The sequence below is a fragment of the Argopecten irradians genome, chromosome 15, assembly GCF_041381155.1.
Source record: "Argopecten irradians isolate NY chromosome 15, Ai_NY, whole genome shotgun sequence".
NCBI classification, from domain to species: Eukaryota; Metazoa; Mollusca; class Bivalvia; order Pectinida; family Pectinidae; genus Argopecten; species Argopecten irradians.
In genome coordinates this window covers 34,258,296-34,274,620 of record NC_091148.1, presented here as the reverse complement: position 1 = coordinate 34,274,620, position 16,325 = coordinate 34,258,296, and the positions used below count along the sequence as shown (strand labels likewise).

The 16,325-nt window shown below is 38.9% G+C and overlaps 3 protein-coding genes across 9 annotated transcripts in view; 2 read left to right on the top strand and 1 right to left on the bottom strand.

Moving 5' to 3' along the window:
- LOC138309507 (potassium voltage-gated channel protein Shaw-like) overlaps window positions 1-16,325 on the bottom strand; it is a 153,725-nt gene that overhangs the window by 43,977 nt on the left and 93,423 nt on the right. For 6 of the 7 annotated variants that reach the window (XM_069250722.1, XM_069250727.1, XM_069250725.1 and 3 more), the window contains exon 3: window positions 7,081-7,966. In XM_069250722.1, coding sequence (XP_069106823.1) covers window positions 7,081-7,602 — 522 coding nt within the window. In that variant the 5' untranslated portion in view covers window positions 7,603-7,966. Of the gene's footprint in view, window positions 1-7,080; window positions 7,967-15,399; window positions 15,731-16,325 lie in introns of those variants that run through there. The other variant, XM_069250724.1, reaches the window with a different exon arrangement.
- Window positions 12,057-13,312, top strand: LOC138308806 (serine-rich adhesin for platelets-like). Its single transcript, XM_069249814.1, has 2 exons — window positions 12,057-12,923; window positions 13,052-13,312. Exons 1-2 carry the CDS (start codon window positions 12,057-12,059, stop codon window positions 13,310-13,312), a joined length of 1,128 nt encoding a protein of 375 aa, XP_069105915.1.
- On the top strand, window positions 13,356-14,642 carry LOC138308805 (serine-rich adhesin for platelets-like). Its single transcript, XM_069249813.1, has one exon. The coding sequence runs from the start codon at window positions 13,356-13,358 to the stop codon at window positions 14,640-14,642; it is 1,287 nt and encodes a 428-aa protein (XP_069105914.1).

Below are 16,325 nucleotides of genomic sequence, written 5' to 3'. Positions count from 1 at the left end.
ATATATATATTGAAGTTTAGTCTAAGTTCACCGGTTCTAGTCTAACAATTTGTTTGGGGTTTTTGTTTGTTATTTTAATACAACAATAAACTTATAACTATGGAGGGTGATTTGGGATTACTAACTAAAGGCTGCGGGAAGCAATAAACAAAAATCAGAAACAAAACACAAACAACTAAAGAGGAGAACAACACTCTACCTAGCCTACAGTCTACGGGTGGTCAGCCATCCATAACAATGTCTGCTACACGTGCACCGCGCGCATCCTCACCAACGTTTATCTCTCAACACGACAAATTATAACGACGTTATTTGACATATACTAAAATCGCGATGGGTCATACTAGTTGCAGAAAATGTCTTGCGCATATCTTTTTGTTAGACGGTGTAACGCCGGTATTTTAAAAATGATGACTTATTTGTTAAGGTTTTGATATATTAACGCGGAAAGCATAAACCTTGATGAAAACGTCATCCGCGACGAGTATTTCCAGAAGATTTGCGAGAAATGAGTGACTTTCGGGATATTGAAGGGTTCATCGCACATCACTGATGTGTCGTAAAGCTCTTAGTCTTTTGTTTCTAAGAGTACATAAAAACATATGTAAAACAAAGCGAAAAAGCGAATCGACATTCGTGAGGCTGCATGAAGCATACGCATTGGTACCGGACATTGTAGAGGTGGGTCAAATATATATATATATATAAATATATAATAAGTTATGACCATTTGTGGAGAAAAATATCGAAAACTACAGACGAGACACGCTGAATTAAGATTGGTTAACTTACCTTCTACACGAGTGAATGTAATAGCAAGATAGACAGCGAACATTATCTACATGGCCGCTAATTATAAACCACGCCCACAAGCACGTCTATATCACGTGACCAAGCATATAGCCACGCCTATTTTAGGTGACCATGCACATAGCCACGCCCACCAGCTCACCCAAGACACGTAACGCATAACATAAATAAACAAAACAGTTTTACAATTTAAATAAAGATATATTGATAATATCATATAAATCATTTATCATTTTCACACAGAATTGTGAACTCAATATTTAAAACTTAATATGAAATAAAATAATCAAGAATTTTGAGACAACGTAAGGTTATATGACTTTGTGTTTTAGCAAACAAAATCGACTTAAAGTAAATAAAATAACAAAACAAAAATGAACTGAAAAAAACATATCAGATCAAACAGCTTCCAGGGCGTGTTATTGTATCATGAGATATTTTAGATTTCTGTTTGTTAAAAGATTTTTAATGAAATATTACAAGATACAGGCTCAATGGAACAATACAAAGCTAAATAGAATTGTCGTTCTTGCATTATTTAAGGAGTTACAGGAAGAAGCAGTTAATTAGGTAAATATATTATTTGATGGAAAGGCTTAAGCATTAGCTCTAAAATGACACAGAAATAATGTTAGACTACCTAAATAGGCGTTAAGTTACGTAACATTGTCATATATTGCAGCATATGGGGTAGACAAGACGAGATCTGTGTTCGCTGATCAATCAATTTTATGTTTCATCAATGAAAAATGTCAAGGTATGTATTATTGGGACCTATAAATCTAAGCTAGGGTGATATTGTCAAAATATATAATAATAACGACATGATAGAATTCAGTCTTCTACTGAACAAACCCTAGATCTAGAATAACAGATGATGTATACTTAAAGCGTATTCTGCATTTGTATATTACAGAGTTGTTTCTGTCCTTGGGGTAGGTATTAATTGTAACGCCACCTATTTGTGAGCGAAACGTCAATTTTTCCAGAGAAAACGCAATCTTTCCCAGGGTTTATTGTGGTCCCCACATTCACCTCTGTCAACGATGACATTGTGAGGACCGCAATGCACCCTGGGAAAGATTGGAGAAAACGATGTTAATTTGTGCTCACAAAGCAATGACGTCACAATAGATACCTGCTCGCAAGGGAGATAATTCCTTGTTATATGCAAAAATAGTAGGTCAAAAACTAGGAATAGGGATAGGAATAACACTTTCGAGTCTTTTGTGACCTATGTATAGTAAATAAGATAAAACTTTAAAAAAAAATTGCTTATAACACTTTAGTACCATATAACCCCCAAAATATGATCTAATTTCAATAATCACTACCAAAAATCACAATATTTCTATTCAGAAACCATAATTTCATTTTAATGGCAACACACGCTGTATTTTATGCTTACAAAAAACTACAAATATTTTTTAATAAAAAAATGAAGAACATATCATTTACTTGAAGAAATATTTATTCTGGTGTAAGAATTTACTTTGAATCTTTAATAACCTTTGACCTTGTCCAACAATATCTCAACACTCAACCTAGTTACGAAAATTTACTGTTCCCATCTATTGCCTATACCGATACCCCTACGGTAACCTTTTCGGTAACATTTGATGTATATTGATAACCCTAATACAAAGTAATAGCTAGTCACTATAGCAATAATCATTATGGTTAGCACAAAATAACATTAATTATATCCAATCTAGTTATTTGCACAGCTACTTTTGAATCCTCAAACACCAGGTATAGGACACTTTATCATATCCGAACACTCCACTATCCCTTGGATATCCCGCCCCGTTATTCCCCTTCCCATCTTCAATTTTAAACATTTCTGTAACAAACTTACGATCACGTTAAAAACACAAAACGTCACCACTCTGTCGCCATTATAACACAAATCTGTAAAGCAACACGACCACGTACCACGGTTATAGATAAAGCACATGTAAAGCACATGTATTCTGAGAGGCCATCACACCTGACGTACGAGGTATTCATTAATTAATATAGAATAATGGATTATCCAAGCGACTGTTGTATTGGCTAGTGTTAACATTTTATACCAAGATCTAACAGAACTAGCAAGGTCAGAAAGATCCATCTAAACTGGAGGTATATTTTTTCATAATATTTAAAACTAAGTTACTATTATTTGGGGCAATAAAAAAAGAAACCAAACAAAATGACTAGTTACTGCGGTATTAGTAGGATTATTCAACTTGATCTTTCAATTTTATTTTCATTTTTATTGTTTTGTTTTTAAAAGTTAAAAATGATAGTTTTATGAAACGTTTGTTATGTGAATACCTATTGAAGTGAATGTTGTGCATTGTCCGTGTGGTTTAGGTAATAATGATGCTGAGATTTCTGTTCAATATAACCTTTTTGTTAAGGTTGTAATGCACAGAAAATGTGGCGAATGGAAGATGAATTTCCCTTGCCTGTACATGCATCAGTTATTAAAGTGGGCATCCATGAGTGGTTTCATTTGATGTTGCGTGAAGTGAGTGTTTGAGTGGGTCGGGATGTAGAATATGTTCACCTATTGGATGAGAGAAACTGGGTACCTCACTACGCAATACCATTACAGGGATATCTGACGCCCAATCTTACTACGTTATACCATTACAGGGATATCTGGTGTCCAATCAATCAGCAATGGTAAGAAGAGGTAAAATAGCTAAAAAGTTATAAAAACAGTTAAATGATAAAAAAAAGTTTCCATTTGATTTCAATAAAAAAGGTTAAAAACAAGGAACAAACTAAAAAAATAAAAGAAAAAATAAGTTTTCTTTTGCATCAGAAACTTCCATAATGTTAAAGTATAAGGCAACTAATCAGAAACAATGTGCGAGAATCCCTTCTCCTGACATATCACTGATTCATGAACATATATCAGAACGTATCAATTCACACACCATGTAAACGACATTCATTCAGACACCATATCCAACACGCTTTACGATATTCAGAACACCTACAAAAGTCAATATGTATAAGACACTTGATGTAAGGGAATCCTATTCAAACTATATATTCCAGACATGCAATCATACATTGAAAAACATTTATTCAGACACTTTATGGTTTAACGCACACATTCAGATAGCACGCCAGACATCCATTCAGGAACCCAACCAATGGGAATCCATGTTACTAAGTCTCCTATAGAATCAGGCACCCAACCAATGCGAATCCATGTTACTAAGTCTCCTATAGAACTAAGGGTGAGGTAACTCTACTTCAGAATTGGTTCTGGGGTGAAGTATTTACACATATAACATGTGTAAGCTTTAGATATGTGACGTCACTAAAAGGTGAATGAGATAAAACTGAAAATATAATGCCTCTCATCTTATAAAACTCTACCACAAGTGACGTCATAAAGATGGCAACTAGGTTTACTGTAACCCGAACGGATGAAAACGTAATACCTAGAGGTGTTACGAATAGAGACAGTGGGGTATGGCCAGTAACTTTACGATATTCAACTCACAACAAAATCGGGAGCTTGATAAACATACAAAAATGGATGGTTTAACATGCACTTCAGACATTTTTCTGACAAAACTTACAACGTCATCAAAAGTTTACCACCGAAATGATGACGTCATGAGACGCTTCATACATTGAATTGTTATTTTCTTGCTTGTTACTAAAATTACCTTATAAAAGGAGTATATTATTGAAATAATTTGGGTACAGTAACTGTTAGTTTGTCTGTTACAAAAAGCTAGTCTGTCGTTAAAAATGACATTTATCAGAATGCGAAGAATAGAAACATATAATGCTGTCAGACCCAGGATAACGTGTGTGATTTAATAGAGTTTGGAATAACCACAAGTAAAAAACAACATTTTAGTGACCTTGACATTGAGTTGGCAGAAGAGACTTCCATAAAAGGAGATGGTGAGGACAATGAGGATACAGCCCTAGGTAGTCCCTAGCCGTGACTACTACTCGTGATCTAAGTTAGATCTGGATCAAATTCAATTACACGCGAGGTAGCCAGTCCCAACGGACGTTCGGAATACCCTCTGCGTGTTTCAGATATGTCGTGAATTGGATAAGGAAGCCAAAATGGCAGAAGCTTGGTGGATTTGAAGTCAGGGATGGTCTGTTAAGGAAGATTTTGTTTATATTTTGTGAGGTGTGAGTTATATCTAGCACAGATATATGTATTATTGTGCCGTTCTAGAAGAGTTGGTTTTATGTAATATTTATGTTTGTGTAATGTCCACTGTTATGTTACGTATGTATGGCTGTTATTATGCCGATCATTACATTATATGTTAATTAACTTAGATTTAACATGTAGGCGATATAATAAAGAACAATTTATCAAAATAAAAGGGAAAATAAAAATAAAACAAATCAACGAACAAAATAAACAGAAAATACTTAATTGATTCCATTATTGTGTAAAAACGTTTTTTTTTACTTTCCCAATATTGATAAAAATATTAATGAAGAAATGGTATAATCTTTTATCAAAATGTAAAATACAATTTAACTAACGTATTTCAGCACATCTTCCTACAGGGCTATCCAAGTATCCTATCAATCATAAACGACTGTTATTTTACGAACGATATAACATATTACAACTCTTTAAAAACTTCTGGAACGTTTCGTTAACTAGTAATCTGGGAATTACACGTAATCACATATATTCCGATAATTTACATGACATTAAACTCCTGAGTGAAAATTAATTATTAATTAACATAAACTAGTGACACGTGTCATAAGACACAGTAACATGAGGTCCGAAAATTAAGGAAATGTAAGTCTATATAGTACATATAATTGTAACATTCATCAAAGCTGGCGACAAGACCTGAAAGAAAACTTTGTTAATGCTACGATATCCGCCTCACCATTGTAATGCCAGAAACCGTAGCAACCTTATCACTATAAATTGTCTGACGTATAAACTGATTGTATCCCTGACAATGTAGTAAACATGCTTCTCTCATCTATGTTCCTATTTCTATAATCTAAATCTGAAATTCTTAAGTGTTATTCGCAGATATTTATCAGATATGGTTTATAAATAGCTTACAAATATCACAATCGGCTAGGAATATTCATTTACTTTTATATTATAAACATGTTCTAACTTCATAAAATGTTACTGACAGAAAGAAATTATTCTGTTATGATCGAAAGGTGTCGTGAAAAGAAAACTGGACGTAAAGGAAGAAGGGGGAAATGTACACTTTACACGACTGACTCTGATCTAGATATTATTTTACATGGAAAGAAATCAAGATTGCTAATAAGGAGACCTTGTGTCCACACTTGAGTTTTCAGAACATTTTTGTAATACAGCTAATAATGCTAATAGAAGTAAATGAATAGAGGTAATTGTTACACTGAAAACAAATGAACGAGTTCGTATTACTGCTTATAGAGCTCACTTCTTAACAAAGAGACTTAATCTTCCTATTAAGAAATACTTGTGACTTCGTAAAAGATTCATAGAACCACGAATGTTATCTTACCTCGTTATCCTAATCTATCTCGGACCGTAAGTGATTAGAAGACAGTCATATACTTGGTTGAGATAAAATTCAAACTACGATTATCACCTCATTGTGTCCATTGAGTATATGCAACTTGCTATGATCAGAATCGTCGAGAGGGATCGAAGTTTTGGATACCAAAAAACTTAATAAAATTCAAAATTGCGATTAAGCCTCGATAAAATTTAGTTGAACAAATAAGTAACACTCGAAATAGTCATCAACCCTAAAACAACCCTAGATTATTCTGTTAGAATCAGCAAACAAATCAACGATACAAAGTATACTATAACCTTTTTGGCCAGGCGACCGTTTAGACAGTTAGGATGACAGTTGAGTCTTATTGCATAGAGAATATATATACGAGAGATCTTAAGATTGTTGCTTAAGATATTTTATTTTTTTTATTGAAATAATTACCAAGCTACAACTACTTCAGCGAATGTTTATATTTAACAAGTGCATTTAACTTTAACATAGCGAGTGGGATATCTGTAGCAAAACAACCCAATTCATCAAAACAAAAAAAAGAAATTTCAAAATGTTTTTTAATACCTAGTTCAGGTACTACCGCAAAGCCCTTCGAGAATGATACATCATTTGTGCTTATACCACTAAGCCTATGGTCAGTGATGGCAGATTGTACCTGAAGCCCGGGGAAGCTTATTTATATGGGGTATGTACAATTGTAGATATAGATATTGGAGCTGAAATCTAATAACAATAGTACCTTTGCTGAAGAAGACGAGTAAGGTTCGTCGAAGAGTGCCCAGATTTTCGGCTGAATCCTCTGCCAACAGTTGAGTTCCCCTGCTCGATATTCCTCCTCCCATCCAAACTTCTTCATTATATCCTCTTCTGTAGGTTTATCTGTGTCCAGATCTAACCTGTCCAGGATCCCTAACACATCCTGAGTGTCTCGATGTGACGTATACGTCATCCAACAACAGGGCTCCACCTGGTTAGAATCCAGGCCCCAGAATTCTAGTTCCTCCTCAAATAGAGGACCGCACACGTCGGTTGGATAGTGCAGTTTCCCCGAGCGGTAGTAGTTCAGGATTTGAGCAAACACGCCCGGGTGTCGGTCGAAGAAGTACTCGTTCAACACGGGGTCGTAGTTAGCCAGCGCTTCGGTCAGCCTGGACAAACGGGTGGCAGGAATTTTCTTAAGGGTGGCTTTGTAGGTCTCGTGTCGAATACCGCCCACATTTAAAATGACGCGGTTATCGGCATCAAGATTGTTCATAGTCATTTTGATTCTTTTACAGTTAAAACCTCCGAATAAATTTCCTCAAATATTTTCTCACACAAAATGATCAAAACACAAATAATTATCCTTTTGTATAACCGAAAGGAATAATCATGTTCATACTGGCGTTTGAATCTATATCACAGTGTAATGCATTTAACAGAAACGTCACAAGCGTTTTAAGTGTTTGGAAACCGGAACTGATGGCCGCAGTTTGGAAGTCTTGACATCATAATGATATAGTCTGTTATCACAAAGTTGGGGTGTGTTCGGTGTAAACAAAGAACGAATCATGGAAATCCGGCTTTCTTCCGCTTTCCCATTTTGGTTTTGTAAATCCATACGACTTCTTGAATTATATCATGATCTGGAATAAAAGAAACAAATATTCAATACATTATGGAAACATTATAAATATATTTTACGAATGCCGCTGATTTTATTCAAGCATTGCAAGACAACAAAAATTATGCATATCAAAAGGCAACAAAGAAATTGGCGAATTCGTACCATCGTTGGAAGGACACGCATGACTTAAAACAATTGAAAGCTAAGCACGAATGAAGCCAACACATTTCCCAGTTATTTCACACAGTAAATAAAAATCAATACGGATACACAATCACCGGAATGTTTTGACACTCCCAGAAACACACACATTGGATACAAGCGTACCGTAAGCGCTGATGTGTAGCGAGGTCCCATCAGGCCCCGAAACAGCGACAAACTGTTCCGACTCTACAAGCGTCTCAGCCACACAGACTTATTATCTACATAAATTCATATTGCAATTACGTGTTCAATGTGCCGCTGTATGGTATGACATTTTCCATGGCGCTTTTGCACATCGACAATATATACATTATCAATAGCTGTGTTGCGTGTAGCGGTACTTGTCGACAGAAATAAATATACATACAAATATCTATAAAGGTGTATGCATTGCTATGCCAATTTAGCATGGGTTTCACTCCCATTTCATTATGTATTGGGTAATTACTTAATTCCTCTTGTTTTTGACTTGCACATGTCGCATCGTACTGGTACGGGTTCCGCTCCGTCACGCACATCAGGGGCTCCCCACGGGAGATTTATTTCCATTGATATTAAATAACTCGATTATAATCTACTAAATTCGAACATTATAATGGGAAACACATTGCGTCAGTAGGTTTATGAATTATTGCATTTAATCAATTGATTTGCCACTCACTGTAAACTGAATGGTTGGAGTATTAATGTGGATGCGCACCGACATAGAATATCGTATTTATTCGTCTGATTTTGTGAAGTATGTGCAGAATTGCAACCCTGGAAGATATATATGATCTTGTTTAAAAGTCATCTCATCACTCTATTGCTTTTTTTATAAACACATGAATGAATCGCGATGCAATGATAACCCTGTCGTGAACCCCTGAAATGTATTCATACACGCGAATGGATTACGTAATTGTGTGAAATATATAGAATCACTGACAGCAGACAGACAATCAAAGCCAAAATCACCGACCGTGATCACCATCCGCCATGTTTAACAAGACGACCTTTATTTAGCGTTAAATGTAAGCGTTCCCACGCCGTCAAGCCCAGGACAACGTGGCCAACTCCGCGTACAGATTTAGTAAAAAAATGCGCCAAACTTGGTCTTTCCACGAATTGATCATCCGGTGAAATTTGACCTTCAACGGCTTTGTTCTAAGTGTACCGATCTAATGGTATCTACATTGGATGACACTATATTATGTAGAGTGCTACGTAGGCTGGGCGTGGAGTGAATGAAGACTTATAAACTGTTACAAACCTCAAATGAGAAGTTATCGCCATTGATATAAATATATGTAAACTGCATAATGTCTAATGTAGTGCACGAGGTGTCCCTGGGTTCGGCGTTTAGTTCAAGATTTGTTTTACTTAAAGCAGGATAATCCCTTAAGGTTGGTCACAGACAGCATTAAGTACATGTAGGCCTGTGTTCATTTCTGTCCGTCTAAACTACATGATATGTATTGTATTGCCAGCTTGAAGTTCTCTAAAGCCCTCGGCTTTAACGTTTACACTGTGGGGCTAAGATCTTCAAGCCCGTACGACTTTACAACTTCGTTCTCTAAACTTGTTCAAATTTATTCAGTCTTACAAAAAGTGAATGGGTACATAAAATATTTTACTCTCCTTGTATATTTTGAAAATTTGGCATAAGGATGGGACGAATTCGCTATGGCCATATGGTTAACGTATCGGAGATTCCAAGATACGTTTTCGATGAGAGCTCCAATATGCTGCAATTATCAAAAACTGTCCTTTTATTCCACAATATTGCATGGACATAAACCCAAACAAAAACAAACTAATTTGGTAACTGGACTTCTAGTAACCACATACTGTCATCAGATTCATCCATATTTTCCAGTTAACTGTGTACTCTCGAACGAAAATTACGTGCTTCCGTGAAAATGCTCCCCTGGTTGTTATGCGTTCCTTAGAGAGGGCCGGCCATTATTGTTTTACAGCAGAAATCATTTGGTAACGTGGGAAATACGATACAGATCAATGAACAAAAACAGATGTGAGATTCGCCTTCTCCCTTCACAAAACATTTATTGATAACTCTCCTCAAATTAATGTACCGGTTTGTAACAAAATAACAACTACGCTGTTCATCACGCGGACTTAAATACAAATCTAATATTATTTTATTAAAGAATTCATGGGGAAATGTAACGATTTTATGTCCATGATTAAAAGTGATATGAGCAAGGTCGGTATAATGCTTGAAACTAACGCTGTCTTAATGTTACCAGGTTAGTTTAATTCAATGAGTCTCGCGACTTGGAAGGAGCTGGTTTTATCTGATATAGGCATAGTTTCGTACGAATCAGCGTTATCCTCTAGCGAATCCGATTCGTCCTAACAAGATTTGTGGGTTCCCCAGATCTGATCCTGTAGAGGAAATCTCACAGTTTTTACCCGTCATTCTAATTCATTTCAACAGTTTCTTCTTTCTGATGACGTCATGAGCAGGCCACCGGAGTATACACACTTCAACAAACACGTAGACGACATTGGCAATCTCCATGGTGGCTCGAGCGTTTGATTTTGACTAGGTACGTGCCGTTCTCCGTGCGCGACTTAGAGACGGAGGTCATTAAGCCATAGTTTCGATTAAAAACTTGAAATTAGAACAAAAGCTCTTTAGTTTGACTGTCTGACGTGTAGCCTTGCGCTAACTGATATGCCAATGAGTAGGTATATTTGACGTAAGAACGTTTTATTTCAATTTCGCAGACGGCCTCGTTTTTTTACGTTGCACATGTTGTAATGTTTAAATTTTCCATAAGCACGTGTTCATTTTGTGTTGAATGTCAGTTTTGTCTGTCGGATCGTCTGTTTTCGTACATTGATGTGCGTTAACGTTTCGCATGCTCCTCAGATGTCGTTTTAACGCTGTGTCAGGTGGCCAGTTTACAGACAGACTGCGTGCCTTCCTTTTCAAATGCTTTTGATATTTTACATCTACTGGCAGGACTTTTGGGGTAACAATGCCAACATTGTATAAACAAAAATCGATAATTTGCTGAAAACTGGATTGAATAAATAAATTTAAATCTTTAAATAGAAATAAAAACTTAATAAGACAATAAATTATTGTTTTGTTTTTGTGGTCCTCCTCTAAGCCCGTGGGACATGCGCTATATGGAGTGTAGTGATCTACATGGGCGTGATTAACACGTGCGTTTTAGTCTGCCAAACCTTTATCAATGGCGAAACATCGGAAGTGTCTGCATTGTTAATGTATAAACATGCAGTTTTATCTATGAAAACAGAAATCAGTGTAGCTTCCCGAGTGACCTGTGTGCACTGACGGTCCAACACCATGCGGTATCGTCGCTATAGGATGGAATATCTACAGACAAAATTGGAAGACAGTGGATCGATGGAGAACATGTTCCCATGAAGTAAAATACCAGTAGTACATACGATCATAGCCTTAAAGTAGACCACGGAGAGGACTTTATTAGATTGAATTGGAAAGTTAGGACACGTAGAGAAACCTCGGGGAAATCCTTGATAATCTATAATACACAGACATTCTATAGAGATACTGTATATAACATCGTCATAACAGGAATGTTATGTAATTTATACCAGAATTCCAATAGATTTAATCATTAATTGATATTCTAAGACGCAAGACTTTCAAGCTTGGAAATATTTGTGTTTTTGCATTTTTACATCAATAACGTTATACGAGTTTCCATTTAAAATACTCCCCGAGAAATCAGCGTTCGATGACAAACGACCAGAACTCAGAAGCTGTTTATAAATCGATATCCAACACACAGGCAGACAATGGCATAAATACACAAACCAAACAACGTCAAAATGGCGCTAAACGCACAGTGTAAGACCATGTTTATATGTCTCAGTTCACATAATAATACACGTCATGGACCACTATGGCTGATTACACGTCACGGACCACTATGGCTGATTACACGTCACGGGTCACAGTGGCTGATTACACGTCACGGACCACTATGGCTGATTACACGTCACGGGTCACTATGGCTGATTACACGTCACGGGTCACAGTGGCTGATTACACGTCACGGGTCACAGTGGCTGATTACACGTCACGGGTCACTATGGCTGATTACACGTCACGGACCACTATGGCTGATTACACGTCACGGGCCACTATGGCTGATTACACGTCACGGGCCACTATGGCTGATTACACGTCACGGACCACTTTGGCTGATTACACGTCACGGGCCACTTTGGCTGATTACACGTCACGGGCCACTATGGCTGATTACACGTCACGGACCACAATGGCTGATTACACGTCACGGGTCACAGTGGTGGCTGATTACACGTCACGGACCACTATGGCTGATTACACGTCACGGACCACTATGGCTGATTACACGTCACGGACCACTATGGCTGATTACACGTCACGGGTCACTATGGCTGATTACACGTCACAGGTCACAGTGGCTGATTACACGTCACGGGCCACTATGGCTGATTACACGTCACGGGCCACTATGGCTGATTACACGTCACGGACCACTATGGCTGATTACACGTCACGGGTCACTATGGCTGATTACACGTCACGGACCACAATGGCTGATTACACGTCACGGGTCACTATGGCTGATTACACGTCACGGGCCACTATGGCTGATTACACGTCACGGGTCACTATGGCTGATTACACGTCACGGACCACTATGGCTGATTACACGTCACAGGTCACAGTGGCTGATTACACGTCACGGGCCACTATGGCTGATTACACGTCACGGGTCACGGTGCTGATTACACGTCACGGACCACTATGGCTGATTACACGTCACGGACCACTATGGCTGATTACACGTCACGGGTCACTATGGCTGATTACACGTCACGGACCACTATGGCTGATTACACGTCACAGGTCACAGTGGCTGATTACACGTCACGGGCCACTATGGCTGATTACACGTCACGGGTCACTATGGCTGATTACACGTCACGGGCCACTATGGCTGATTACACGTCACGGGTCACTATGGCTGATTACACGTCACGGACCACTATGGCTGATTACACGTCACGGACCACTATGGCTGATTACACGTCACGGACCACTATGGCTGATTACACGTCACGGGTCACTATGGCTGATTACACGTCACGGACCACTATGGCTGATTAACACGTCACAGGTCACAGTGGCTGATTACACGTCACGGGCCACTATGGCTGATTACACGTCACGGGTCACTATGGCTGATTACACGTCACGGGCCACTATGGCTGATTACACGTCACGGGTCACTATGGCTGATTACACGTCACAGGTCACAGTGGCTGATTACACGTCACGGGCCACTATGGCTGATTACACGTCACGGGTCACTATGGCTGATTACACGTCACGGGTCACAGTGGCTGATTACACGTCACGGGCCACTATGGCTGATTACACGTCACGGGCCACTATGGCTGATTACACGTCACGGACCACTATGGCTGATTACACGTCACGGACCACTATGGCTGATTACACGTCACGGACCACTATGGCTGATTACACGTCACGGGTCACTATGGCTGATTACACGTCACGGGTCACAGTGGCTGATTACACGTCACGGACCACTATGGCTGATTACACGTCACGGACCACTATGGCTGATTACACGTCACGGACCACTATGGCTGATTACACGTCACGGGTCACTATGGCTGATTACACGTCACGGGTCACTATGGCTGATTACACGTCACGGGTCACAGTGGCTGATTACACGTCACGGACCACTATGGCTGATTACACGTCACGGGTCACTATGGCTGATTACACGTCACGGACCACTATGGCTGATTACACGTCACGGGTCACTATGGCTGATTACACGTCACGGGTCACTATGGCTGATTACACGTCACGGACCACTATGGCTGATTACACGTCACGGACCACTATGGCTGATTACACGTCACGGACCACTATGGCTGATTACACGTCACGGACCACTATGGCTGATTACACGTCACGGGTCACAGTGGCTGATTACACGTCACGGGTCACAGTGGCTGATTACACGTCACGGGTCACTATGGCTGATTACACGTCACGGGCCACTATGGCTGATTACACGTCACGGACCACTATGGCTGATTACACGTCACGGGTCACTATGGCTGATTACACGTCACGGACCACTATGGCTGATTACACGTCACGGGTCACAGTGGCTGATTACACGTCACGGACCACTATGGCTGATTACACGTCACGGACCACTATGGCTGATTACACGTCACGGACCACTATGGCTGATTACACGTCACGGGTCACTATGGCTGATTACACGTCACGGGTCACTATGGCTGATTACACGTCACGGACCACTATGGCTGATTACACGTCACGGGTCACAGTGGCTGATTACACGTCACGGGTCACTATGGCTGATTACACGTCACGGACCACTATGGCTGATTACACGTCACGGACCACTATGGCTGATTACACGTAAAGGGCCGCTATGGCTGATTACACGTAACGGGGCACTATGGCTGATTCGTTAACGTTGGCAGAGTACGTCTTCTAATATGCATGTCCATTTAGGATGGTCTCAAATGTAAACAAAGTGGTGTGTGTGTGTTTGTGGATTATCTATGTTTTGGGAGGCTGTGGTATATTCGTAATGTGTCTTGGTCAACGTGTCAATATATGCTAACAATAGAATTACACCTCTGGATTGCGAGGTCAAAGTTCCAATGTGACAATTGCGAGGTAGTCACTGATGGTGGACGTTGTTTTTTTTTGTTTTTATTTTTTGTTTTATCTCAACATACAATGACATTCTGTCATTTCTAAGTCCATGTTCATCAATGATCTTTGCTGTTAATAGGAAGTTAAACAAGATATAAAATCATATACTGGTAAGACATAAAACACACGCGAGGCCCTAGTCCCGGCTATAACGTCTCCTTAACTTATGGAACTTAACGTAAAATTCGTTATAGGAAAGAATTACGCATGTTAAAGAACATTCTAAGTTTATAAACCTTAACTTCTATCATGATTTCCTATTCCGTCTTTGCATATTACAGAGTTGCTCCGCTGTGGGTGGGTACATGTATCCATTGTGACGTCATAATTTTGTGTGTGCAATTAACGTCGTTTTCTCAGAAAAAGTATGACGTTACGCTCGTAAATACATGACGTCACAATCAATACCTTCCAGCAAAGAAAAGGACCATATGTATAAATACAATTCAGAAACCTACCTTGAACTTAATAAACAATAGAAAGGTAAATCCTGTGTATGTATATGTCCGCACAGAGCAAACAAGCGATACAAACTGGCCGAGAGGACACTGGTCAAGAGCGATACAGACTAGCCGAGAGGACACTTGCCAAACTAGACTATGTCCAGATTACAAAGCGGACTTCTGGAGAGTTTGGACAAGCGCCGTCATCACCTAACCCGGACCACGTGTTTAACAGTTAGCCAATCATTTCGTCCTAATGAACAGTTCCCGGCCTTCTATCGATGCATTAGTCCCGTAACGTGGTACTAACCTATACTGTACATGTTACGTTCACCATGTTTTACCATTATTAATAAATTACATGGTTCCCCCAAAAACGTTAAAGACATGAAATACATGTGTATGATATAAATCACGCGCGTGAAGCACGCGCAAACCTGCGACTAATGAACTATAATGAACCTAGCTGGCTTAATTGACACACAGGAATTCCACATTGGTTTGTCGTGTACAATAATGTATAGACGGTCAACAACGCTGGGCAAACAATTAGGATACGGGCGAAAATATTTGGGTAAGCTCCATCAAAATAAATACATGTTGGCATGCAATTGTGTAGATACACTAACGACAGTCATAACAATCTCAGCAGGGGCACTTTACACGTATAGTATCTAATCGACAGAGTCGGATACCCATGAAAACTCCGGACTGGTGCAATTCGCCAGTAGTATGAGATTGTTTTGCATTCCATCACTGACTACATAAGTTGCCTGTCATACATTTATATTAAAAGACAGTTACATAACGGACCTTATGAGGACCAACAAAACTATTTGGTTATGAGCATGACTAGTCATATAAATATTACATGTGTCTTATAGGATATCAAAGTGTTGACTCTTCCTTGTATATATTATTTGTTATGGAATATTTACTCA

Excerpts from the sequence above, each read along its gene's own strand:
- LOC138308806 (XM_069249814.1), top strand. The coding sequence starts at position 12,057 with ATGGCTGATTACACGTCACGGACCACTATGGCTGATTACACGTCACGG. Across the intron at positions 12,924-13,051 it reads ATTACACGTCACGGGTCACG|GTCACAGTGGCTGATTACAC; the intron begins GTGCTGATTACA and ends TACACGTCACAG.
- LOC138308805 (XM_069249813.1), top strand. The coding sequence starts at position 13,356 with ATGGCTGATTACACGTCACGGGTCACTATGGCTGATTACACGTCACGG.